The sequence below is a fragment of the Conger conger genome, chromosome 11 (assembly GCF_963514075.1).
Source record: "Conger conger chromosome 11, fConCon1.1, whole genome shotgun sequence".
NCBI classification, from domain to species: domain Eukaryota; kingdom Metazoa; phylum Chordata; class Actinopteri; order Anguilliformes; family Congridae; genus Conger; species Conger conger.
Genome location: NC_083770.1, coordinates 45,766,573 through 45,793,281, shown reverse-complemented (window position 1 = coordinate 45,793,281; position 26,709 = coordinate 45,766,573). Strand labels below are relative to the sequence as shown.

At 45.5% G+C, this 26,709-nt stretch overlaps 2 protein-coding genes across 4 annotated transcripts; one reads left to right on the top strand and one right to left on the bottom strand.

The window, feature by feature from the left end:
- The first annotated feature begins 2,912 nt into the window (after window positions 1-2,912).
- star (steroidogenic acute regulatory protein) lies at window positions 2,913-8,520 on the top strand. The gene is made up of 7 exons (XM_061260606.1): window positions 2,913-3,164; window positions 3,511-3,618; window positions 4,554-4,681; window positions 4,924-5,082; window positions 6,364-6,548; window positions 7,238-7,331; window positions 7,888-8,520. Exons 1-7 carry the CDS (start codon window positions 3,029-3,031, stop codon window positions 8,005-8,007), a joined length of 930 nt encoding a protein of 309 aa, XP_061116590.1. The 5' UTR covers window positions 2,913-3,028; the 3' UTR covers window positions 8,008-8,520.
- A 1,038-nt stretch (window positions 8,521-9,558) lies between these two features.
- LOC133140577 (set1/Ash2 histone methyltransferase complex subunit ASH2-like) lies at window positions 9,559-26,220 on the bottom strand. Of its 3 annotated transcripts, none has more exons than XM_061260603.1 (17): window positions 26,159-26,220; window positions 25,542-25,608; window positions 23,714-23,859; window positions 23,241-23,329; window positions 21,915-22,009; window positions 21,271-21,366; window positions 21,058-21,153; window positions 20,876-20,951; window positions 20,246-20,281; window positions 17,458-17,560; window positions 16,724-16,941; window positions 16,144-16,311; window positions 14,650-14,843; window positions 13,760-13,852; window positions 12,896-12,994; window positions 11,580-11,639; window positions 9,559-11,239 (listed from the first exon to the last, which is right to left on the bottom strand). In XM_061260603.1, exons 1-17 carry the CDS (start codon window positions 26,215-26,217, stop codon window positions 11,132-11,134), a joined length of 1,803 nt encoding a protein of 600 aa, XP_061116587.1. In that variant the 5' UTR covers window positions 26,218-26,220; the 3' UTR covers window positions 9,559-11,131. The 3 variants fall into 3 exon arrangements, with proteins under 3 accessions (XP_061116587.1, XP_061116588.1, XP_061116589.1); XM_061260604.1 differs by having other exon boundaries at window positions 20,246-20,263; XM_061260605.1 differs by lacking the exon at window positions 20,246-20,281.
- Window positions 26,221-26,709: the final 489 nt, after the last annotated feature.

Sequence of the window (26,709 nt, the reverse complement as noted above, 5' to 3'; positions counted from 1 at the left end):
ATACATATCTGGATATAGGCTAAATTAAGAATTTACTATACAAGGAATAGACACAGCTCCAGAACTGCACACACCACTGACAGGGATCTGAAGCCATTGAAGCAATCATGCTACTAACTGAATATTTTCATGTTTCTGTATTCCATTGTTCCTTCAATGAGTGGACCTTTATCCAGCGGTGTCCTAAACCATAACTATACTTATGTCATTAACTGTATAACTGTGTAGCTTACAGCACTTTTTGTGTCTGTTCATCAATAATTCTGGAGCCCGCTGTATATTATGAACACAACAGTTTACAAACTATACACACATTACAATGAAACATAGGATTGCATTCACGTACGTACACTGGAAAAATTGGTTAAGCCAACTTAATAAAAAAACAAAGAAACTGAACTGACAAACACATGTGAACTGAATGAAACAATACAATGCAAGTAGCAGACCAACACACCTGCTGAGAATGAACTAGGCCAACACAAGAGCGTACAGTTCAAACCCACACTGGTCCGTAACTCCGCAGATAAGGTTAAGGCCTAAGAAATAATTCATCCCATAAAAACTCACCAAGCAGGGACAGAGGGGTAAGGGTTAAGGCGACCAACCGGTGGGCACAATTTATGGTGACACATCTGCTTGTTTCAAGACCAAAGGGAGTGGAAATGCTCTTGAAAAGATGGCATCTCAGTGTCACTCTCGACACCGCGTCATTAAAACAATATTTTGTTTAGAACACAAGCTCGAGCGCGGCCTCGTTGACCAGGTTTGACAGACGTATCACGTTGACTTCCCACGATGCCATTGTGCAGTGACATCGACTTTTACGTAATTCATGCATGAATCATACGCAAAAAAAAACAAGGAATTAAAAACATTACGTCTCATGTTATTCTGCAATATTTTGAGTAGGATTCAGGACAATTCAATATATGCATACTCACTGAGCACTTTATTTGATATTTATTAGACTTATTTTTTAGACTTCTACTGCTGTAGCCTATCCACTTAGAGTTATAATGCATTGCGTGTTCAGAGATGCTCTTCTGCATACCACTGTTGTAATGTGTGGTTATTTGTGTTACTGTCACCTTCCTGTCAGCTTTGACCAGTTTGGCCAATCTCCTTTGACGTCTCTCATTAACAAGGCTTTTCTGTCTGCAGAACTGCTGCTCACTGGATTTTTTTTGTATTTTGCATCATTCTTTGCAAACTCTAGAGACTAGTGTGCGTGAAAATCCCAGGAGATCAACAGTTTCTGAGATACTGAAACCACCCTGTCTGCCACCAACAATCATTCCACGGTCAAAGTCACTGAGATCACATTTTTTTCCCCTATTCTGATGGTTGAACATTAACTGAAGCTCCTGACCCGTATCTACGCGATTGTATGAATTGCGTTGATTAGATAATCGCATGAATAAGTAGGTATAATAAAGTAAAAATGTTCCTATATCGTGCTCACTGAGTGTATGTGTACAATCTTGGTCTTGTTGGTGAAGACTGACTGAATCAGTCAGACCACAGGTGGATCCCACCTGAGGAACAGCCTCTGGGTAAAGTAAGACCATGGAGCACGCAGGACTATTACTGCACAACCCATTAACCAAGCACGAAGGGAAAGCAAATGAGAGCTGTCCTGAAAATCAGTCAAAGCAAATAAAAAAAATCTAAGACAAAAATTAGCAAACTTTAAAGCTTTTAAATTTGAGCTATAGGCAGCCTATGGCCTAGTGGCTAAGTTGCTTCACTGGGACCCAGCAGGTTTGTGGTTCAAACCCCGTTGTAGCCACAATAAAATCAGTGCAGCTGGTGGGGCTTGCGTTTGAGCAAGGCCCTTAACCCCACATTGCTCCAGGGGGGGACTGGCTTTCTCAAATCAACTGTAAATCACTTTGGATAAAAGCATCAGCTAAACAACTGTAATGCAATTTTAAATTAAATTAAATGATACCACTCACTCTTATAAAAAAAGAGAAACCAGTCCAACAAGGCCTTCCCTAGCATTCACCATTTGCATCATTATACCTATACTTTGCAGAATGTGTACAGACATAGATTCCACTGATGTTTTTTTTCACCTTGAATTATTAAAATTAAGAGCAAAAACTCTGCTGGAGTCAGGTCCAGAGTTTATTTTGTTCCTCTCGTGCACACTCAGGAAAGGACAGTTGGTTCGATGTGCCCTGGCTCATCTTGTACTCTCTCTCTCGCACTAGAGCCAAATAATCAGCAAGCAGAAATCTAACCTGGAGTGTGATCAACCGAAGTAAAATCCCCCTGCTGCACCCGGGCCAGTAACTCAGGGTTAAAAACAAGGGACCGGCTCTGTGTATGAGCTAAAGTAGCAGTGCAGCATCTGCAAAACTTACAGACTGCATGTAAACGGTTGGTCCGAAAAAGAATAGCCTTTGAATGAACAGTTCTAGTATTGCCTCTTTTGCTGGACGGTTCAAGGAAATCCAAAATCCCTTTTATTTCTTTATCTAATCTGACTGTTTTACAGTATGTACCAAGCCACACTAAACCACACTAAGCAGGCAAACATCTCAAGGAATTTACTGAACTGTAAATATTTGATTGTTTTGATGTAGGAGTGCTACACCTCGCCCCTCTCACCACAGTCCCTAAACTGTGTGTACAGTAACCTCAGCGATGAAGCATTCGAGCAAGATAAGCATGTGTTGATTATCTCCGAGGCACATTTCCTGGGTCTCTGCCACCCACAGACACACTATTCCTCCTGGCATGTTTTACCGGGTTGCTGAGGGTATGCATACAGGCTGGAGCGCATGCATTGTTTTTTTCCACAGTCTACGGAGCGTACAGTAACAGTCAGGTGGGCGAGCGGGGAAAGCACTGGATGTTACTGAAACACAGTGTTTACAGAGGGCCTGAGACAGGTTCGCCATGTACACAGAGCAGCCTTGGCCCCGGGGTTGATGTTGCGGATGGATGATGTGGCTTTATCTGCGAGCTGACAGCAGCCTGGCCTTGCTGTCTGGTTATATAGAGCCCGGCACGCCGGATGCACCGACAGTATCTCCATTCGCTCCAGAGCACCAACACAGGTTTCCTTGACGACGCGCTACAGAACAATATGCTGCCTGCAACTTTCAAGCTGTGTGCCGGCATCTCCTACCGCCACGCAAGTACTATGACAGGTAAGCGGTGGCATTGGGTGCATGTTAAAATCAAACATGTTACAGTAAGTCTGCTGTCCATGCAGCCTCGACAAATACTGCGTATATGTTGGGTAGCCTGAGAATATCATACATGTTAGGGTGGAGACACATATGCATGGCTATTCCTCTTTTATTCCTCCTGGTATTGTCATTTAGCTTTTTAGCTTAAATTTTGTAAATGTTTCATTTTGTGTATTTTGTGTTTTATTTCGCGGACTATGGTCTCAATACAGCTGTTTATAGCTTGATGCACGTAAAATTGAAAAAAGTGTTGCGAAATGCCGCGGTTGTATTTAATTCCGGAATGTTCTCCGCTTCCTTGCAGGACTGAGGAAGACGGCCATGGTCGCCATTAACCATGAGCTCAGCCGGCTCTCAGGCCCAGGGCCCAGCAGCTGGATCAACCGGGTCCGCCGGAGGAGCTCCCTGCTGAGTAAGGCACCTACACCAGGCGTGCACAGCAAGCGCCGATCTGTTTCAGCATTTTCACGGCAACTTCTGCTCTTAATAATTTTATTAGCCCAATCGTGTCTAAATCTGATATGTGTATAAGCACCAGCTACAGTCACAGACTGCAGGTGTATCCTAAAGATTTTACTGATCCAGTATAGGAGTGAACCAGTGTAGTTTATAGAGCAGAAAACTAAAATTAAGGTACCCAGTTGGAACAAGAACCAGCATGTAGGTCAGCCCTCCGAGGTGCACGTAAATGGTAAAATGGTTGGCATTTATATAGAGCCTTTATCCAAAGCGCTGTACAATTGATGCTTCTCATTCACCCATTCATACACACACTCACACACCAAGGGCGATTGGCTGCCATGCAAGGCACCGACCAGCTCGTCAGGAGCATTTGGGGGTTAGGTGTCTTGCTCAGGGACACCCGGGTGGGGGATCGAACCGGCAACCCTCCGACTGCCAGACGACCGCTCTTACTGCCTGAGCCAATGAGACGACTGCTCTTACTGCCTGAGCCAATAAGACGACTGCTCTTACTGCCTGAGCCAATGAGACGACTGCTCTTACTGCCTGAGCCAATAAGACGACTGCTCTTACTGCCTGAGCCATGCCGCCCCCGCATGTCATATAACATATGAATCTGTATGCTAAACAATAAATTGGCAAAGGTGTTTCAATAAAGTCAAAGTCTCATATAACATACAGCAGCTAGCTTACATCTATGAAAAGCAACACCAAAGATTCTTCCACATTAATACACACGTACAGCAGAGATGAGCCATTCACAAATTCACAGGATCTCTGATTACTTCACTGGGGAAGATGGTATGCCATTTTATCTCCAGTCATGATCGCCCACTGTCGAAGAGCCAGGTCGACAGAGATTCAGCGGCTTGTTTGCTTACACAGGTAGCAGGATTGAGGAGAAGATCATGAGTGAAATGGACATGTCCTACATCAAACAAGGGGAGGAGGCCCTGCACAAGTCAATCAGCATCCTCAGCGACCAGGATGGCTGGCACACGGAGACGGTGGCAGTAAGTACAAGGGTCTTTGTGTCTTTGAGATGCACTAGAGAACACCAACAAAAGTGTAAAAACACCACACTTCTGACAACTGCGTCATTTAAACCAATGCTTAATACGGCAACTACAGATTTTCAGATGTAACGGCTGGACGAAAAATCACTGCACACGGTATCTTTTGTATACGTGAACATTGATTGCAATTGTATTCGATACACTTACAGTAATTGCACCGAATGAATGTGTACTTGCAGGCAAACGGAGACAAGGTCCTGAGCAAAGTGCTGCCGGACATTGGGAAAGTGTTTAAGCTGGAGGTTCTACTGGACCAGCGGCCTGACAACCTGTACGGTGAGCTGGTAGACAACATGGAGCAGATGGGCGAGTGGAACCCCAATGTCAAGCAGGTTAAGGTAAGAGATTCAGTCATGGAGTATCCTGCTTGTGTCCTGTATGGTAGCCATTTTAAGCAGTCTACAGATCAGACAAGCGCTGTGGTCCTTTCTCAGTAGCTGTTGCATAAAGTTTACTTCGTAATTCCATGGTGTTGTTTATAAAGGTATTATCAGTGGTAGATGGTTATATATCATAACTTACAAACACAGAATTTTATATTTCTCTTTAGACCCACGCACATATGTTCAGTGGTGTAGCCATACTGTAAATGAGCGTCATACGACTGTTATTGTGCACGCGGCCCACAATGTTCGACTGAACACTGAAGTTTGATGCCCTCGGAGTCCCACTGTTATCATTGACGGAATGCTGGAGAAATACTCAATAGGCTATACCACATTAAGCTCCACGTAAGGACAGGTTTTGTCCACCTCAACACGTTCACTGAACTTGGGTTGGCGTAATATTTGAATCCCAAAATTTCTAAATTGCTTAAATTGCCGTGCCTAAATTAGTAGGGTATAGTTGAAACGCTTGCTACTGAGCGAGCTCAGCGAAAAACATCAAAAGTAGCAGCATCACAAATGAATGAACTAATACTGACTGTATTAGCAATTGTAAGTTATGGGTTGTAACGTTAGCTAGCTTGGGCATTTTGTATGGCTATCACAGTTCAATGCACCCCGACCTCCCTTTCATGATGCATGCTGACCAGGTAACCTACCTCACAAAATTGGTCACCGTTCCAGGTTTCCCCTCAATTTCATGCTTGAAGTTACCTAGTGCCGACGTTTTGTCTTTTGTCGTTGAGGGTATGGGCCAAGTTACAAAACTATTACTGTTGGCACAGTCATTTCGTTTACAACATTCACGTGGACAGCGGCACTGATCAAAAGTGCCACGTCACTCACGTCGATGCGTCGTATCTTTGACATTGATACGTTTCGATGTAACTTACGATTTGAATTGTTTTAATGTCACACATTAATTTATACAATACACGTATAGTACCCGAATGCATATGTATCGACAATAAATGAATGAAAATGTACAATAAATGTCGCCTATAAATATCTTGATACTTGAAGTCCAAGTGACTTAACCGCGAGTGAAGTCCGGGGACACAACACTGATGTATATGTGTAAGTTGGCTGTGTGGTATTGGCATCAGAGGAGCTGCAGTAGGCTATTTGACAGAAAATTGTATCAGCTTAGTAACCAGCTGCTGAGAATTAAAGGCGAGCGCTGGCACAGCCCAGGTATTTCATTAACATCCTTCCAATGGGCCCCAACCCCAGATTCTGCAGAGGATTGGCCAGGACACCATGGTGACCCATGAAATGGCGGCGGAGACGCCGGGGAATGTGGTTGGGCCGCGGGACTTCGTGAGTGTGCGCTGTGCCAAGCGCCGCGGGTCCACCTGCTTCCTGGCCGGGATGTCCACGCATTACGCCGGGATGCCAGAACAGAAGGGCTTTGTTCGGTAGGCGAGTTATGCTCATGATTACCGTTATCATCACTACTACGCTCACAACAAACAAACGCAGCTATTCAGCGAAGTTCGGCAGTGGTTATTCATTAAGAATTTAATGGAAAAACTACTTATTGAGGGGTAGCCTACTCAGTTGTATACACCACACAATGCACTCCCATAGACACGCTCCGTGGGTCACATTCCCTTGTAACTGCCCTATAATAAGGGGATTTTGCAACTGGAGGGCTATGAAACAGGTGCCATCAGTGAATGCCAAACCCAATGGACTCCTATTCAAACAAGACCCCCAAACATCTAGAAATGCAACCGCTACAGGGGCAGCCTCCAGGGGAGGATTGTCTCCTGCTTGGTCTAATCAACTGTACGTCGCTCTGGATAAGAGCGTCTGCCAAATGCCAATAACGTAATGTAATGCTTCACTGTCTCTCGGGTGATTTATAATTCCAACAAAATCCAACAATACAGCACTACAATCACTGTGTGCTGGAATAGGCTGGATGTAGATATAACAGGCTGCAAATGTTAAAGTGTTTCATTAAATGGTGCTTAAGATGTTTGCCAGACATAAGTGAGTTTATTTATTAAATTTTAGCAGTTTTATCTCCCTCCCAATACGCTTTCTCCGTATGGCCGCACACCAGCACTGACATCACGCACTCCGCTGTGTCTCTTCACAGAGCCGAGAACGGACCGACGTGCATCGTTATGAGACCCAGTGCCGAAGACCCCAGTAAGACCAAATTCACCTGGCTGCTCAGTATAGACCTGAAGGTAACGGGAGTTCACGATCATTACTGCGCGCCGTTTCTTATTAACGCTTCACGGGGTGTTCTTATAGGCACAGTGCAACAAGAAAGTGCAAGTTGTTCTGGGGTATTTGAGCCATGTTGTGCTCCAGTTAGGTGCTTCTTTGGAAAAGTGGCATTTAAAATGTAGTTTATTTTAATGGATTATTTAAGTTAGAAACATAAGAATGAATCCCCCATTACTCAGCTGCAAATTGGATATTGGTGGAAATGTGCATACATAGGATTCCTCCTGAAATATTGGTTAAAATTGTGAGGTCCGTGGAGGAGCTCCCATTATCAAGAGAAAAGGTAGAGCATGGGTAAACTCAAGGTAGCAAAACAAGGTGCCCTTGAAGGGAGGGTGCATCGCAGGAGAGTAGGAGGAGGAGTAGCTGAAGAATAATGAGCGTTCAACTTATTTGGAAGCTTCAGGTGGTTTTTAATAGATTTTTTTAATTTATTGTTTATTAACAGCATTTTTATTATAACGGCATACCAACTAATCTAATTGTCGCCTCTGATGCCTGCCCGCCCCGCAGGGTTGGATACCGAAGACCATAATCAACAGGGTGCTGTCCCAGACCCAGGTGGACTTCGCTCAGCACCTGAGACAGAGGATGGCGGCCGGCGACGCCACGGAGACAGCTCAGGCCTGCTGATGCCACAACCGCGCTCTCTTCCCCCCCCCCGTGAGGCACGTCCACACTGACTACCGCCCCTCCTAGGAACCACCGTCACGCTCCTGTCCGCACCCGAGGAATAACGGACCCCTTCCACATCGACGGGGTGACTCACCACTCCCGTCGCGCACGCTGAAACCGCTTTCTCCAACGCAGAACAGCACAGTATCGAATATTGTCTTCTGACCTGGATCGTCGCTCATGTTCCCAGAGCTCAACACCCGCTGCTCTCCCGGTGGCGGGACTAATGACATTCCGTGACCTTTTCCCAGAATGCACAACTTTCTGTTAGCATTGCCGTTCATCCGTAGCTCGCTGTGTACGTGCCTCACCCAGGGAAGATCTGCGTGAGGACTGGAAGTTGGCCTAGATTTAATTCTACCCCCTTTCTACGTAGAATTTGCACTTTGTATTTTGTTTCCCGTATTTATTGCAAATGAAAACTGCTGTGAAACACCTTGAGTGAGCAAATAAATTATGACAATTATTGCAGTGTCTGCGGAATGTTTATCATCACAGCAAACATTGGGTGATTTATACATGTGGAAACGGCGTGCCAGGCAGATGGGTCTACCGGTAAGCACACCCTGCACTGATTTTCCTTACATTTAATAGCAAACAAATACAATACATACCTCAAGATATATACTATTCAACAAACAATATACTGTTCTCTGCTCAACATGCAAGGTAGCTAGAGATAAGTTTTACCAGCTCAGGTCCAATCAAACAAAAAAAATTCCGAACAGCTAAAAAAAGCGGTGCCTTTAACTACCATATGCACAGTGGTATGCAAAAGTAAGTATTTATTAAAACAGTAATTTTACATTAAAATGTACAGAAATACATCATGGTTAAGCCTGTTCACTGCAGTGTACAATGTTATACATTTCCACTTAAAAAATAAAAGTGGCCATACATTTTGAATACCACTGTATACCATAAAGAAATGCAATGAGTAATTTAAGATAAAAAAAACAACAAAGAATACATACTGTAAAGGGGAGATCGTAACTCGGAATACACAGAATCTCAATGAAATGTGATTTACTTCCAGACTGGCTGGAATTGAATCTGCATCATTCAAACAATGTCCCTCGACATGCTGCAATGGCACAGCATGAACACACGCACTCTTGTAGATTAGGTATTTACCTTGAGTTTACAAGACATTTTAGGGAACTTTCTTGGAAATTCCATAATGCTAGAATTAGAGCTCATTGTGCTTCAGGGGAAGAAAAAAAAAAAGAAAAAAAAGGCAAAGCTTTTGGAATTTTCCAAAGCATTTAGGATTCCAAAAAAGCAGAAGTTATAAGTATTCTGTTATATCAAAAAAAAATGAATGACGTGATATGATCAAAATTATTAATTCAATTCATATGATTTCACCTTCTAATTCATGGAAAAACTGAATTTTACCTTGGCCACCAACATATATCATACCTTCATCTGCTTTCCACACCCTGTATGGGAACTGATTTCCCCACAGCCTCGCAGGCATTCCCTAATGACTTCACAAAAAGACAAAGGCATCACTTGCACTTTTATTTAAAATCAGTTTCAATACAAAATAATAAAAAACAAAAATATTTTACAGAAATCGCAATTATGACGTGAATGGGCTCAGGAACCGGACAGCTGCTGAGAACGGGTGAGAGCAAGCAGGCACATGCAGTACAAATGCACATGTTCTGACCGTCTTAATACCGCTGTGGAAATACTGGCTGAACAGACTGGAATGGGCTGGGTGATGTGGTGTGGTGTGGTGTGGTGTGGTGTGGTTTGGTGTGGTAACGGGGGGGGCCTTTTCCTCCTGAAAACGTCTACATTTCTTCCCTTAGTTTTGAAAATAAAAACGTCACCCCTCTTCCCCGCGCAGAACGCCAGAGCGAGCAGGTGCTTGGCGGCTCACGCCAGGGAGAGGAGCCCCCGGCCCTGACGCGTCCCTCCAGGCTGCATCGCACACTCCGAGCGCTCGAGCGCGCGGCGGGGGCCGGAGCCAGATGTTGCGCGCACTTGTTGCTACACTTGAGCCCAGTTAATGCCGAAGACTTCCGAGGCGACGGAACCCTTGTGGAATGTCGCAGAGCGTGTGAACGACCCGTCTCAGGACCGTCTGACGCCGGCGCCTGGCCCCCGCAGGCAGCGAATCGGCTTGCGGGCGGGGGTTTCAGAGCGTTACCGAGAGTCGCCGTACGGCGTACGGCGGCTTAACTCAGCCAGAAACGGTGTCTTGGTTGGTCTGGACAGCCACAGTGAAGTGGGTTACAAAACACTGCATGTTGAGCTCAATAATGTCCCCTGGTGGGCCGTTGACGTTTCAATTAAAAACGTAGGCACTATACAAATTGCTTACTAGGTCACTGATGGGGACATGTAACATGAAAAGGCATACAACGCATGATTCTTACCTTGAAAATATAATAAAATAACCCTGCTACGGCATACCTACGACGCAATGGACAATCGGCGTCTTTGCGCACCTTGGCCAAATCTGTGCCCCTTTGCTTTGTGTTTGTTATTGTAAAGTGAGTTTGGGATGTTTGTGTGCGTGGCACTCTTTTCTGTGTGTACAGTGGGCATAGGCACGGAGACTGTGAGCTCATAGGGTGGGCTTCAGCTGAGCGTGTGCAGAGAGCTACTGCACCGGCCAATGTGTAGAAGCAGAAGCACAGTGAAGCGAGACTACTCAACCTCGGGACTGCTTCTTCACTGGCGACAGATATAAAATAAAAAACACAGATATAAAGATTAAAAAACAGTCACATGGATTTAAAATATAAAAACAGAGGAGAGTGGGCAGGGTTTGATGACAGAGAAGGGGACCTCTTTAAAACAGACCACAGCAAGGGTAAAAAATATTAAATAAAGAAAAAAAACCTACAGAGTATGCCTTTACATTATTCATAAACAGGAAGAAATGATTCTGAAGTCTGGCTAGTACAGGAAAGTCAAATACCCTACAGTAAGCAACATACTGTAAATGAGTGAGATCACCGTGATCATGATCAGTTTGGGTTGGGTTGCAGGTGGTTAATGTGTAAAATGACGATGAGGAGGATTGGCCCTGATGAAGGGGCATGAGGCAGAGGGGGTGGGGGGGTTAACCTTCCCAAGGGGGACTGCGACGGCCGTCCACCTCCGTCTCCACGTGATACAGCATGTCGGCTAGCGTGTGCTCGATCACAGCCCCCCACGCCATGTCACTCATCTGAGGAAGAAGAAAGGATCCTCAGTTCTGCAGTAATATACTCAAGGGCACGGTGATTATCAGACTCTGAATTTAGCCAGGAGAATGTAATGCTCTACACAGCAGGGGTGCACAACTCCGGGTCGTCTGGGTTCTGGTTTTTTGTTCCAACCAATTGCCTTGTTTTTTTTGAAGCTCTATAAATTACCCTGGTTCAAAAGCCTGTACTTGAGCACAGTAAAATGATTAGCAGAAGTTTTCAGAATAAAAGACAATATATTGATGAGGAATAGAAGAAACTATATCGATCAGCACAACAAATTTACTTCAATTACTGATGCTTTTTTTAAGGGGTACTCACTGGTTGATACTTGATCTCTTTAGGAGGGTACTTGAATTGTGGTCCAAAGTTTACTGACACCTACAACAACAAAAAAAAAAAATTGTAACGATGCATTGAAGGATTACACTGAAATATTAATGACAATTCACAATGAACTACGTCAAGCAGCGCCATGCTATGGAAAAAAAAAACATATTATAAAATATGTTAAAGGAACAGTTTCTATTTCTTAGAAAAGCACATCCTGGAACAGACATTTTTAGAAAGTACATCCAGCAGATTCCTTTCAGCTGAATGCAGCGAGAGCTGATCTTCCTACCCAAACGCTGCAGGGAAGGTTCGCTTAAACTTTCCACAATAACCTCGCAGAGGAAGCGGGGGATTTACTGGACTCAGAACGGCCTCTCTGCCTGACCGTACTGCTGAGGGACCCCAGGCCTGCATTCTCCACCACCCAAGTCTAACCGCGATGACGTCTACGACGTACGCAGCGGCCGTAGTCAGGGAGGTCTGGTGCGCCCGGGCTAAAAGCGCGGTGTTATTATTCCTGCTGGCGGAACCTGAGAGCGGAAAGCACTGGTATTAACCAGGACCAGCAGGCCACAGTCAGCACCCCCACCGCCGCGGGATGTGCTGAACCGTTACTGGAAAATTACATCCGCGCACCAATCACAAGAAAGTGTCATTAAGAGATTTCAGGCAATTCAACAGTAAACATTGTTGCACGGTGGGAACTCTGGGAGATCAGAGCTGAACACCCTGGTTTTGAGCTACCCAAATATTGCCCCCAGGGAGGGGGTTAACTGCTGTGATTCTTAAACTACGCGGTGGAGGTGCACCAGTGGGTCGTGGGGAGGGACGGGGTGAGGCAGGAAACTTCAGAAAAAAGAACCGTACCTTTTTTTGGAAAGCAGTTTTCATTGATCATCACCCTAGTTAAATGGAATGCCAATTTCACTGACTACCAGTGTACATGCGGGTGTTTTGACAGGGCTGGATACCAGCAGCCATTTTGATGAGGGCTCAGTTGCAGGATATGCGTTCGCTTGTTAAGTGGGTTAGGAGCTCAGAAAGTTTGTAAAATTTTCTTGTGGGACCAGATTGGCTGTTAAGGACGGTTGGGGGGGGGGGGGGAGGGCTTGTAGGTTGCTCGGCGACCAGATTGACAGTTGGGGATTTGTTGGTTGCTGGGCGACCAGATTGGCAGTTGGGGATTTGTTGGTTGCTGGGCGACCAGATTGGCAGTTGGGTGTTTGTAGGTTGCTGGGTGACCAGATTGGCAGTTGGGTGTTTGTTGGTTGCTGGGCAACCAGATTGGCAGTTGGGGGACTCACCGTGCAGCCCCTGTAGAGAGAGATGGCTGGGAAGTACATTCCTTCAAACAGCTTCTCATAGGCCTGACCCTGGCTCACACCATTCTTATAAAAGATCATCTGTGAGGAAAGAGAGAGGGAAAAATGCACACATTTTTGGATTTTACATCAACCCATCACGATGAGTCACTGAGGAAGGTCAACTCCTAGCTACAACACCGGACAACTGTTATGAAGGTATACCCTGCCAATCTGTTCATTCTAAAAATCCAAAAGAAGTGTGGCAATGGCATGTTTTTGCAGATACTATAGCATTGACCAGGCATGAGGAATGTTTTTGCAGTTTGATGTACCCGCGGAATGGTGGCCTTCAGTCCAAAACCCAGTTCATATCAAAACTGAGAGCAGAAAAAACAATTTCTCCAAAACCAGAATGTCACAGAAGTAATGCTACCATCAAATCAATGAAAGTTAACACATCTGTAACAATGGTTGAGCAGATCCTTGTAGACCAGGGGTGTCAAACTCCAGTCCCGGAAGGCCGCAGTGTCTGCAGGTATTTGTGGTTTCCTTTCGGTCAGCAGCCAATTAAGGCCTTGGGAACAAGGTGTGTGGACCCTTAAGCCAATGAACAACTGAAATGAATCACTCACATCGAAAACAAAACTCACAGCAAATACTGCAGCACTCCAGGATAGGAGTAGGACACCCCTGCCTGAAACATCGAGACTTCAGCAGCCTTCTGCAGACATTTTAAGATTAATTCTACGCCGGAGTTCTAAAATAATCTGGTCAGCCGGGGAGCTTTGATCCAGATAGGCCTTCAGGGAGGCGGGCAGCTGAGTTCCTGAGTTGAAGGACATGCTGCCGGGGAGAGATACTCACTCTACTGGGGTTCACTGCTTTCAGGCTCTTCTCTGCTTTGTCCACATAGTCCTTCTCCTCGAAATACAGGTAGCTTTTGAACTTAATCAGCGCCTGCCGGGGGCAACGACATCAACAGGAGACATGTTCAAACTACCGGAACCAAAAACGTCAGGACGATCCGAATGCACGTTCCTTCTAGGTTTGAACGTGCCCTTTTGCGTCAATGGAAAAGATCCCTTGAGAAAGATTCATTCATTTTTTCATTTTAACCACGAAATGCATCAGGACACATAGCATTGCAGAAAGCTGCTCTGTTTATTACGGAGGGTACGCAAGCCTGCGTTCACAGCATGCGATGTCAGCCCCCGCTTCACTGCAGTTTGCGATACAGGCCTCCATACGTTGGCCCTTCCGTACACTGGAGCAGGACGACTACCCTGGAGCCCCATTCTAGCCACCATTCTTGCACATACCTCACTGCCAAATACCAAGGACAAGATGTACTTGTTTTCAGATTATTCCTTCAAACTCAAAAGTCTGGGGACAGAATGAATGACTCTGCAGTACAGCAGAATGTGTAGCCACAGGCAGTGTTATATACCTTGTCTTTGTAGGTGTCAAGGCAGTGTTATATACCTTGTCTTTGTAGGTGTCAGGGAGTGTTATAACCCTTGTCTTTGTAGGTGTCAGGCAGCGTTATATACCTTGTCTTTGTAGGTGTCAGGCAGTGTTATATACCTTGTCTTTGTAGGTGTCAGGCAGTGTTATGTACCTTGTCTTTGTAGGTGTCAGGCAGTGTTATGTACCTTGTCTTTGTAGGTGTCAGGCAGTGTTATATACCTTGTCTTTGTAGGTGTCAGGCAGCGTTATATACCTTGTCTTTGTAGGTGTCAGGCAGCGTTATATACCTTGTCTTTGTAGGTGTCAGGCAGTGCTTTTGCGGTCTCCGTGCAGTCCGGTAGCTCGATGAAAAAGCCCAAGATGTCTCCCTGCCCGTAGCCGTCTGAATAGTGCTTGCCTACGGACTGGTGGAAGCGGGTCCCCTTCTTACTGCGCCAGGAGTAGCTGAATTTATCATAGCCCAGCGGGGCCTGCAGGTTCCCTGTGGGCACAGAGAGCTCCATCAGCACACAGCCATCCCCTCTCTGTAGTATTTATGATCAGGAATGCTCCTAGTTTTAAGTGCTTGTATTCGTATACAGGCCAAGCTATTCTATATCTCTTTCTGTAATTAAAAATATAAAGAGGGTTTGGTGCGCAAGGGGTGCAAGATTTTACAAGAGATCCATAACAAATGTTTGAATGAAACAATAATGCTTCTCATTCACCCATTCATACACACACTCACACAGCTGCCATGCAAGGCGCCGACCAGCTCGTCAGGAGCATTTGGGGGTTTGGTATCTTGCTCAGGGACACTTCGACACAGCCCGGGCAGGGGATCGAACCGGCAACCCTCCGACTGCCAGACGACTGCTCTTACTGCCTGAGCCAATGAGACGACTGCTCTTACTGCCTGAGCCAATGAGACGACTGCTCTTACTGCCTGAGCCATCAACATTAGCTCAGCAGGTAAGAGCAGTTGTCTTGGCAGTCAGAGGGTTCCCGGTTCAATCCCGCCCTGGGTGTGTCGAGCAAGACACCTAACCCCCAAATGCTCCTGACTAGCTGGTTGGTGCCTTGCATCACTTGTACAGCGCTTTGGATAAAGGCGCTATATAAATGCCAACCATTTACCATCAAGTATATTTATTTATACAAAACAAATTTTAGACCAAAATTTCACTTATGCCCCTTGCGCACTAAACCCTTGATACACAGTACTGTGCAAAAGTCTTAGGCACCTGTATAACATAACATGTACAGATAAGATTCTTTCAAACATAAGTCAATGACAGGTCCTAAATAAACGTACTATACATTTTACACTACATTTTAGTAATTCGGCAGAACAGTTAAAAACTGAATCAAATCAATATTTTTTGTGACCACCCTTTGGCGTTACAACTGCAACACTTCTCTGAGATATAGAACTGCAGGACAGCGTTGGCTTAGATAATCAGCAGGGAGGTTGTTCCAAGCATGTTGGAGAACCACAGTTCTTCCGCAGACTTTGGTTGGCTCCTTGCTTCTGATCTCAGACAGCCTTGATCAAGATTTTATGTAAAAAGTAGTCAACTGCTTACAGTAATATGTTACTTTTTTTAAATGAAATACAAAAATGTCTCTGTAAAATTGAATCTTTTAGAAAATGAATATTTGGAAATCTCAAATGTGTTCTTTTATACTAACACACAAAAAAAATAAACATAAATATAATAAAGTCTAGGGTGCCTTAGACTTCTGCACAGTACTGTACATTTTCGCACTGTTCCTGCGCATACAGTCTGTGTGCTGCTGACCCAGAGGTTGTGACCAGCCCAGCCTGGCCGCTGTATCGGGGGGCATTTCGTCGATGGAGACCTCGAAATACCAGGAGCCCTTCCGCACTCCGTGGGACGCCCGCACCATGGAGTACCCCTTCTCCCCGGTCACCGTCAGACGGTCATCTGAGATCTTCAGCTGGGGAGCTGGGCACCAAACACACGCAGACCAGGTCTTTAGAAGTCATTTTTAAATACCCTGTGTGTGTGTACTTGTGTGTGTGTGTGTGCGCGTGTGAGCGTGAGAGCGTGTGTGTGCATGTCTGTGTGTGTGCGTGTGAGCATGTGAGCATGTGTGTGTGTCTGTGTGTGCCTGTGTGTGTGCCTGTGTGTGTACGTGTCTGTGTGTATGTATGTGTATGTGTGTGTGTGTGTGTGTGTGTGTGTGTGTGTGTGTGCGTGTGAGCGTGAGAGCGTGTGTGTGCGTGTGTGCATGTCTGTGTGTGTGCATGTGAGCATGTGAGCATGTGTGTGTGTCTGTGTGTGCCTGTGTGTGTGTGCCTGTGTGTGTACGTGTCTGTGTGTATGTATGTGTATGTGTGTGTGTGTGTATACGCACCTCGGTCATGCAGGGTGAGCAGGACCCTCTCGTACAGACAGGCTCTGTACAGGTCCCCAGGAATGGGCTTCCCTGCCCAGCAGTCCAGCTCCAGCTTCTCTGGGTCCGGTGCGTGGGGGTCTGGCTCGGCCAGGATGTAGCGGTACCCGTCCTTGTTGAAGGGGTGCTCCAGGGGGTACCCATGGGGGGGCAGACGCTGAGCAGAAAAGAGCGGGTCGCTGCAGGAGAGAGAGACAGACAAGCACATGTCTCAGGCACTGAAAACCTGAGAAATATAACCAGCGAGGAGCAATCTTAACTCTTTATGGATCGACTGCCCATTTCAAATTCACACACAAAACAGAATATGCCAAAACATATGCATTATGGCTTCTTCATCTGCTGCACACTATTATAGGAACATTAGGGGTGACATTAGCCTAGGCGGCAGTTGTCTGGCAGTCGGAGGGTTGCCGGGTTCAATCCCGCCCTGGGTGTGTCGAAGTGTCCCTGAGCAAGACACCTGACCCCCAAAAGCTCCTGACGAGCTGGTCGGCGCCTTGCATGGCAGCCAATCCCCGTTGATGCGTGTGTGAGAATGGGTGAATGAGAAGCATCAACTGTACAGCGCTTTCGATAAAGGCACTATATAAATGGCAACCATGTCCAGTAAGACCAGGTCTGTGAGAGAAGTGGGAGAGGTATGCGTGAGCGGTGCAGGGGGTGGGGTGGTGGGCTGCAGGCCCCAGGCCTACCTGCGGGTTCTCTTGGCCGCGCCCGCTGTGCCCCCTTCCTGCTGCTGCTGCTGCTTGCGCTTGGCCCCGCGGCCTTTCCCCGTCCCGCCAGGAGCCAGAGCACCTTTCACACAGACACAGTTAGAGCGCTGGGCCCAGACGGCAACCACAGCTCCTCAAACGCACAGAGAGAGAGACGCATGAATGCACACGCACACACAGAGCCAAAGCTACAAACAGAGGCACACGCGCACACACACGTGCGCACACACGCGCGCACATACACACGCACATACATGCACATACATGCACATACATACATACACACACACACACAGACACACACACACACGCGCACATACATACACACACACGCGCGCACATACATACACACACACGCGCGCACATACATACATACACACACACGCGCGCGCACATACACACACACACACGCGCGCGCGCGCGCGCACACACACACACACACACACACACACACACACACACACACACAGAAGTGCGCACACACAGCTTTGTACGTAACAGTACTCGTCTTTACACACTGACCTGCATTTGCCACACAAGCACAAAATAAAGGACTTTGATTCTGGTTGTCTACAGAAGTGTAATTTCAAGCACAGCAGGTTGCAATTAAGCCAAACAGTCAAACCATGTGAAAACAGAAAAGAAAACAAGCGAGAAAAAATCTGCTAAGCAGAAGTTATTTTGAAAATGGATTTCTGAAAACATCTGATTTGTTTAACTCCACCTTTCCTGTACTTAAGCAGACAGAGAGTGGCAACACGATTTGCTGTCAAACCCAATATCCACTGGATGAAAAACAGAGCTACATGTGCATATAATGGGCTTTCCAACCGCAGTAAAACACACAGCTGACTCGAGGGTAAACCCATTGACTGTCTATAACGAGGGGAAGGAGGGGGCCATGGGTTTGATAAAAAAAATTTAAAATAAATAAAATAATAAAACAATAAAAAAAATAAACAATGGACAGACACCGGAGAAGGCAAGGGGAGAGCGTCCTGGATTTAGGAACACAGACTGGGCCTGGATCACAGACAGAAAGCCAACCCACAGACAATACAGGCCATAGCTCCAGGTTATTACTGCAATCAGCATTCACGATTTTAGTTCATGGATTATAGTTTTGATCAGATTCAACTTCACCGTAAGCCACAATTCAAATAAACTATAGGAATGTATTCATATGCTAGCACATCACAGCAACATATACGATGCATTTGGACATCTTTGTAACAATTCTTTAATTTTCACATATTTATTCAAATATCCAAATAGAATACAATTGGGACTATAATGGCTCAAAGACAGCCATGATATTTCAATATTAGTGATGTGAAGTAGCCAAAGAAATATTGGTTAAGACCTTAAAATACATGAAAAACCTACAGGAGGAAAAAATCTTATCCTTACAAACGGCATTTAAAGAATAAACTAGACAGTTTTCCAAAAAATGAAAATCCACAAACTAAAATAACTGGCAGGAGGGGAAATGAGACAAATGGTGCACTAGTCAAGACGGGCAAGCTTGGAAAAAGGGAAGGCCCAAGGCACAGCCACAACTTCTGATTGACCTTAGCGTTCCTGCTAATCCTGCACAATAAGCAAATGTGCCACCGAAATACAAACGACTACCTGAGCAGATGACAGACTTTTAACAATAAATAATCTGTGTGGCAGTATTACATTTTTTCACAAACAAGGAGTACATCTTGTTGGTTAGACACATTTAAGATTTAGAAGCATTTAATAGTATTTAAGGTTAAACACGGCGTAAGATTGAAGGCCCTCCTGTTTCCACTTGCCAGCAAATAAAAGTGCCAAAACCTACGAGCAGTCGAGCTTGGTTTAATTTCAGGGGCTCAGAGCCAATGAAGTGCACTGATTTCTGGTGTAGAATGCAGAAAGTCACTGCCACTGTGTGCTTGCGTGTGTGTATGCAAGTGTGTGAGTGTATGCGCGTTTGTGAGTGTGTGCACACGTGCGTGTGAGTGTGTGCGCGTGTGTGTTTGTGTGTGTGCATGTGGGTGTGTGTGTGTGCATGCGCGTGTACTTTTGCGTGTGTGCAGGTATGCTTTTGTGTGTACTTTTTGAGTGCGTCCTTTTGTGTGTGTGTGTGTGTGTGTGTGTGTGCGTGTACTTGCGCGCCTCTATGCATGTTTCGTGTGTGTATTTGCATTTGTGTGTGTGCCTGCACGTGAGTGAGAGAGCATGAGTGAGCGTGTGTGTGTGTGTGTGTGTGTGTGTGTGTGTGCGTGTTCGCGTGCATGTGTACATGCCTGCGTGCGCATGTGTGTGTTTATTTGTGCTTGTGTGTGTGCATGTTTATTTGTGCTTGTGTGTGTGTGCGCGCACACGCGTGTGTACGCCTGTGTGAGCACGAGTATGTGTGAGCATGTATTTCTGCCCTTTTGTGCATGTGTGTGTGCGTGCGTGCACATGAGTGAGCACGAGTGTGTGTGTGTGTGTGTGTGCGCATGCGTGCATACGTGCGTGCACACCTGTGTGAGCGTGTGTTTATTTGTGCTTGGGTGTGTGTGTGTGTGTGTGTGTGTGTGTGTGTGTGCGTGCGTGCACATGAGTGTGTGTCAGCGTGCTCTTTTCTCAGCAGTGGCAGGAGAAGGCAGCAAACAGACACAGGGATTAGTGTGGGCACTGGGGGAGGCTCAGGAAAGGCAAGCAAAATGAAATCACAATCAACCACTAAATTAACGAGACAAAAGCCACTTCAGTAGCATAAGACAGCCTAGCTGAAACACTGTATATTCACCTGCAAAGCCAGATCCACCTGGAACACAACGCACAGCTGTTTAGGGTAAGCCATCGTTAATGCAAACAGCTTTTTTCACACAATAAACACCTAAAGTAGTCATAATAATGTCATCAAGTGCACAATGCATAACAAAGGAAACAATGGGTGACTGAGAGTGAAATGTCTACATGGTTAGTTTAGATTGTGTTCATATACTGTACAATATGAAACTGCATTAGCTGCCTTGCTTTGAACCATAAGCAAACACTTTTGTCTCAACTAGTTTAGGCCTAAATTATGTCTCTTGGTTTATTAGTTAAAGACGCTTGTGAAAAATGTAGTAGTGGTTTCTCACCAGGTTTAATAACCACTTTAAGGGCATGTTTCAGACACAGTCTAGTCCTGGGCGAAATTATATTCTGAATGGAGATTCTCCATACAAAACTCAATTTAGTCCAGGACTAATCTTAATATTTTTTCAGAGCAATGTTACAAATCTTACAGCGAGAGTTCCACGCACAACCCAAACGCACGGAAGCATATCTGAACAAATGTAAACACGAGTACCTGTAAAATTATGCTGTATAAGATTTGTGTAGGGAGTATTGTAGTAGGTAGTTTAAAACTCAAAAAGCACAGTGACCTTACCGTTTAGGCCACCTGCAGTTGCGACAGAAGTCGTTTGTTTTTGGTTGTCGTAAGAGGGTCCGATGTTGCCGAGATCCTGGAAGATGAATATCACAATTTCTCTAAAAAGCTTCGGGTGGATAGACCGGTCAAAGAATCATTACCGACACCACAAATGTGTTGATTTTGGGGTGCCACAGTACCTGGTCGAGGAGTCCAAACTTGGGGTAGTCCTCTTCGGCATCCTTGCTCCCTGGATCAGGGTGCTCTTTAACCAGAAACACGTCCCTCTCTTTACTCTGAAATGAAACATGCAACAGACGCACTTCAGCATAGTCTCGGCTTTCCTAAAACAACACAAAATGACAACACTCTTCAGACACCGAGCAGCACCACAGGAGGGTACAGGAGCTCACCATGGTCTTCACAATGTTATTTGGCCAGGTGAGTTTCCCGGGTCTCTGTCGGGTGGTCATGCACTCCCAGTACTTGTCAATGAACGGTATGATGTCCTAGAGGGAGGGGAGAAAATCCAAAACACAATCTTCCTCACGAGCCTGACAACTGGTCCCGTATAGAAATACTTTACCTACTCTTCATTAAAATCAATCCATCTTGTATCTACATTTTGCAGTGACCAGGGCTACTTAACTCCAGGTCCTGAGGGCCGCAGTGTCTGCAGTTATTTGCTCTAACCATGCAATACTGCACCTGATTTCACCAATTATTTTACCTGCTTGGTTCAGGAAGCAATGTCTTTCGTGAAATTTGTAGCCTGTAGCCTAGTGGCTAAGGTATATGACTGGGACCCAGAAGGTTGGTGGTTCAAGCCCTGAACCACGATAAGATCGCCATAGCTGTTGGGCCCTTGGCATTTTTAACGGGGGGGGGATTGTCCCCTGCTTTCTCTAATCGACTGTATAAGAGCAGTTGATAATCAGCTAAATCACACATTATTTATTCTTTATAAAACCAGAAGTAGTGGTATGTGGCTGAAGCAAATACCAAATCAACCTAACCGGTGAGGTTGCCAGGGCTGTCCTGAATAGCAAACGCTCACCTTGTCTTTGGAGAACATGGTCTTTGGGTGCTCGTCCTGAGTCCGGGAGCGCCACGTCAGGTTGGCCAGAGCAGTGAGGCACATCTCCTTCAGATCTGCAGGGGAAGCAATTCTCTGTAACCCGTGTTCATCCACGGACCCCAAGCCAGTCGCAAAGGCATCCCAGGGACCACCGTTATAGGTTTAAAAAAATAAAAAAATATATCCATCCATCCATCCATCCATCCATTATCTTAACCCGCTTATCCTGAACAGGGTCGCAGGGGGGCTGGAGCCTATCCCAGCATACATTGGGCGAAAGGCAGGAATAAACCCTGGACAGGTCGCCAGTCCATCGCAGGGCACACACACCATTCACTCACACACTCATACCTATGGGCAATTTAGACTCTCCAACCAGCCTAACCTGCATGTCTTTGGACTGTGGGAGGAAAACGGAGTACCCGGAGGAAACCCACGCAGACACGGGGAGAACATGCAAACTCCACACAGAGAGGCCCCGGCCGACGGGGATTCAAACCCAGGACCTCCTTGCTGTGAGGCGGCAGTGCTACCCACTGCACCATCCGTGCCGCCTACAAAATAATATATATATTTGTTTATTTATTTTTAAACGGAGGAATGAGTGATTGTGGACCTTCTAAGGCAGTGTTTCCCAACTCCAGTCCTCGGGACCCACTTGCCAGAAGGTTTTTGTTGTAACCAGTAACTCGCACAACTGATTTAACTAATCAAGGGCATTTTTGTGGTTTGATTGGTTCAATCATTAAATCAGGTGTGTGAGTTACTGGTTACAACAAAACCCTTCTGGCATGTGGGTCCCGAGGACTGGAGTTGGGAAACACTCATGGATGCTGAGGGTACAAATGATGCTTTGGTACAAATCTGCATTCTAGAGCAGGACCTCCTTCTGCGTATGATGTGGTTGTTATTCCAACCAATCTGTTCATCATTTGAGGCCGTTCAAGCACTTCTTAAAGTTCTTTAATTTCAAGCTTAAACAGATATTAATGCAATACAAGTTCGACTCATTAACATTACTTTAAACCCTTACATTTGCCACAAAATGGTTTTGTCTCAATGACCAACCTTGAGGACTTCATTGATTGACTGATTTCAAGGCACGGTCAGATTAAAACCACGGTTGCCATGTAGGCCTTCTTCGTTAGCGTTGAGCAAGCAAGCTGATTTATATAGAAATTTCAGACAGTGGATGAGAGCTGACATCCTCTATGGGTTTAGATACTGGACATGATCTATGGGTTTTTCAGATATACTGTATTTTTAAAGTCATTGACTCAATCTTTTTTTTTTTTTATTACTTACTGGCTTGTTTCCTCAGGAAGTAGGTGTTGCCACTGTGATGGCATACGTTGCAGTGAAACACATAGTTGGTCATGAAAGCAAGACAAGTTCTGCAAGAGAGAGAGAACACAGGACCATCATTTTGGTTCGTGTAATTACCAGGAGCTGGACAAATATGGAATACAGGAAGCCGCTCCATTAGACGATTTATTTCCATCGGTTCTACACACACTTCCCATGATGCCCAGCCAAAGTAAGCCACAGAGGGGGGTAGGGGAGATCGGGGTCTGTCGTGACACGGGGTCGATTGTTACGCAATGTTTTCTGAGCACAAAACTGGTCCGTTAAAATCCGGAGTGAAAGAGGACATGTGGGTGTGCAATGTGCTTTACCGCAGGCTAGCTTGTTTCTGATCGGGCAAAAAAAAACAAAAAAAAAACATCGGGTAACAAAGGACCCCATGTCACAACAGACCCCCGGTCCCCCCTACTTACGACGTGTCGATGCTGAACGTGTCGGCGGTGAACCACTTCATACAGAGCGCGCACTGCAGCTCCACGTCCCCGAGCTGCCGGCCGTTATCCTCGTCTCCAGAGGCGGCCTGGGCGTCGGCCGCTTCAGACCCTTCGCCCGCGGTGTCCTGCACAGAGAGGGGAAAGCACTGCGTGACTCCACTGCGATATCTACACAGCACTGCGTGACTCCACTGCGTGACTCCTCTGCAAAGCACTGCGTGACTCCACTGCGATTCCTACAAAGCACTGCGTGACTCCTCTGCAAAGCACTGCGTGACTCCACTGCGATTCCTACAAAACACTGCATGACTCCACTGCGATTCCTACAAAGCACTGCGTGACTCCACTGCGATTCCTACAAGACTGTGTGACTATTTGCCCCCTTCCTGCACAGAGTGGGGAAAGCACTGCGTGACTCCACTGCGATTCCCACAAAGCACTGCGTGACTCCACTGCGATTCATAGAAAACAGTGTGACTCCACTGCGATTCCTACAAAGCACTGCGTGACTCCACTGCGATTCCTACAAGACTGTGTGACTATTTGCCCCCTTCCTGCACAGAGTGGGGAAAGCACTGCGTGACTCCACTGCGATTCCCACAAAGCACTGCGTGACTCCACTGCGATTCATAGAAAACACTGTGTGACCCCACTGCGATTCCTACAAAGCACTGCGTGACTCCACTGCGATTCCTACAAAACACTGTGTGACTCCACTGCGATTCCTACAAAAGAATGTGTGACTATTTGCCCCCTTCCTGCACAGAGTGGGGAAAGCACTGCGCGACTCCACTGCGATTCCTACAAAGCACTGCGCGACTCCACTGCGATTCCTACAAAACACTACGTGACTCCACTGCGATTCCCACAAAGCACTGCATTTGCCCCTTCCTGCACAGAGTGGGGAAAGCACTGCGCAACTCCACTGCGATTCCTACAAAGCACTGCATGACTCCACTGCGATTCCTACAAAACACTGCGTGACTCCACTGCGATTCCTACAAAACACTGTGTGACTATTTGCCCCCTTCCTGCACAGAGCGGTGAACAGACTGCGTGACTCCACTCCCATTCCTACAAGACTGTGACTCGACTGCGATTCCTACTCAAACCCATTCGCCAATTTAACCTATAGGGAAATATACCATGCCGTGAAAAAGTATTTGCCCCCTTCCTGTGTGACACCACTTCCATTCATACTTAAAACCATTCGCCAATTATATAAAATACTAATGTAACTTTAACACAAGGATATCAAGTCCCCTGCAAAGGTTAATTCATTTTAAATGAATTAAAAGTGAAAAAGTATTTGCCTAATTTCCTCTATTACTGCATATATGTCACACTGAATAGTTTCAGATCTTTAGACAAAATGTAATATTAGACCTGAGTAAACACAAAACACGCTTTTTAAAATAACTTTATTAATTAAATAAATGAAATGATCAAACCGCAATATCACCCATGTGAAAAGGTGATCGGGTGTCACTGTATTATTACATATTTGCCACACTGAATGCAAAGAATATGCAATAATAAAGGGCTCTTTTGCACCCAAGTTAAAAACACTAGACACTCACAAATGCGTCCCAATGAGTAGATGTGTTAGGCTACTCCTTGAAAAAGAATTTAGGGGCACAACAATATTCTTGAGCCCCGTAATAGAGGGAATCAGGATGGGGCAAATACTTTAATGCCGTGGTGAAGAATCCTGCGGCGCTGTCAAAAAAAGGCAGTACGAGACGGTATAAGAGAAAATGGCACTTCATATTATTAGCAAGTTGGCTAAGGTCGGCTAGGTAATTACCATGGTTTCCTTGCCATTGGAGGATTCTGTGTCCATGTTCGTAGCCAAGTCTCCAAATGCAGCATCACTGAAATTAGAAACGTCATTTAGCTTTACATACTTACTGCTCAGTGGAATATTACAACAAAACGTGTTTGCATGACCTATTTTCACAAAATCAAAAAAATTAAATAACGTTGTTACAGGAAGTCATAGTATCGACTAAGTGAATATAGCCATTATTATTACGATGTTCACAATATTAAGCGGCGGCTTCCCAAGCAATATGACTGGATACGAGTTCACACCAGGTTTCAACACGATTTAACAGCACTGCTGGGAATACTATGCCGTTTAAGACATACCGATAGATACATTTTTTTCGTAAAAACAAAATTCAAATAAGCCAACTAGCCCAATAATATTAGATTAAATTGTAACGTCGTTAGCTAACGTTAATGAACGTTGTTTTCATTCAATGAATACCAAGCAGTTGCAAGAGCCCCAATGCGGGTTGAAAGTTGAGAAACCGCAATTGAATATTGTATCGTGTCTGCTATGTGAACAAAAAACGAATTCCACGTATTTACATCCTCAAGCGAAATTAAGCAGCTAGCTAGCTGATTCTTTGTGCTCACCCCTCTGCAGCCTCCGCTTCAGCTAAAGGCGCACTATCGGCCTCGCCTTCTGTCGCCATCTTTCAAACAACAGTAGGTACAGTAGCTTCACGCGAGATTTAGAATAGCAAATATCGCGACAGGATTGTGACAGGACTACAAATGATGCAGTTTATGTTCTTTCTAAACTACAGTACGAGAAAACGTTACTTGCGCTTACCCTTTTTATTGAAAATTTTGACTTTGACCATGGAATGATTGTTGATTCCAGACAGAGTGGTTTGAGTATCTTAGAAACTGCTGATCTCCTGGGATTTGCAGTTCTGTGGGCAAAAACTCATTGTTAATGAGAAAGATCAGAGGAGTTGGGCCAGACTGGTCAAAACTGACAGGAAGGTGACAGTAATGCAGATAACCACACATTGCAACAGTGGTATGCAGAAGAGCATCTCTGAACATACAACATGTGAAATTTCCAAGTGGATAGGCTACAGCAGCAGAAGACCAATACGTCCTCAAAATAAGTCTAATAAATTCCTAATAAAGCGCTCACTGAGTGTATATTCACATAC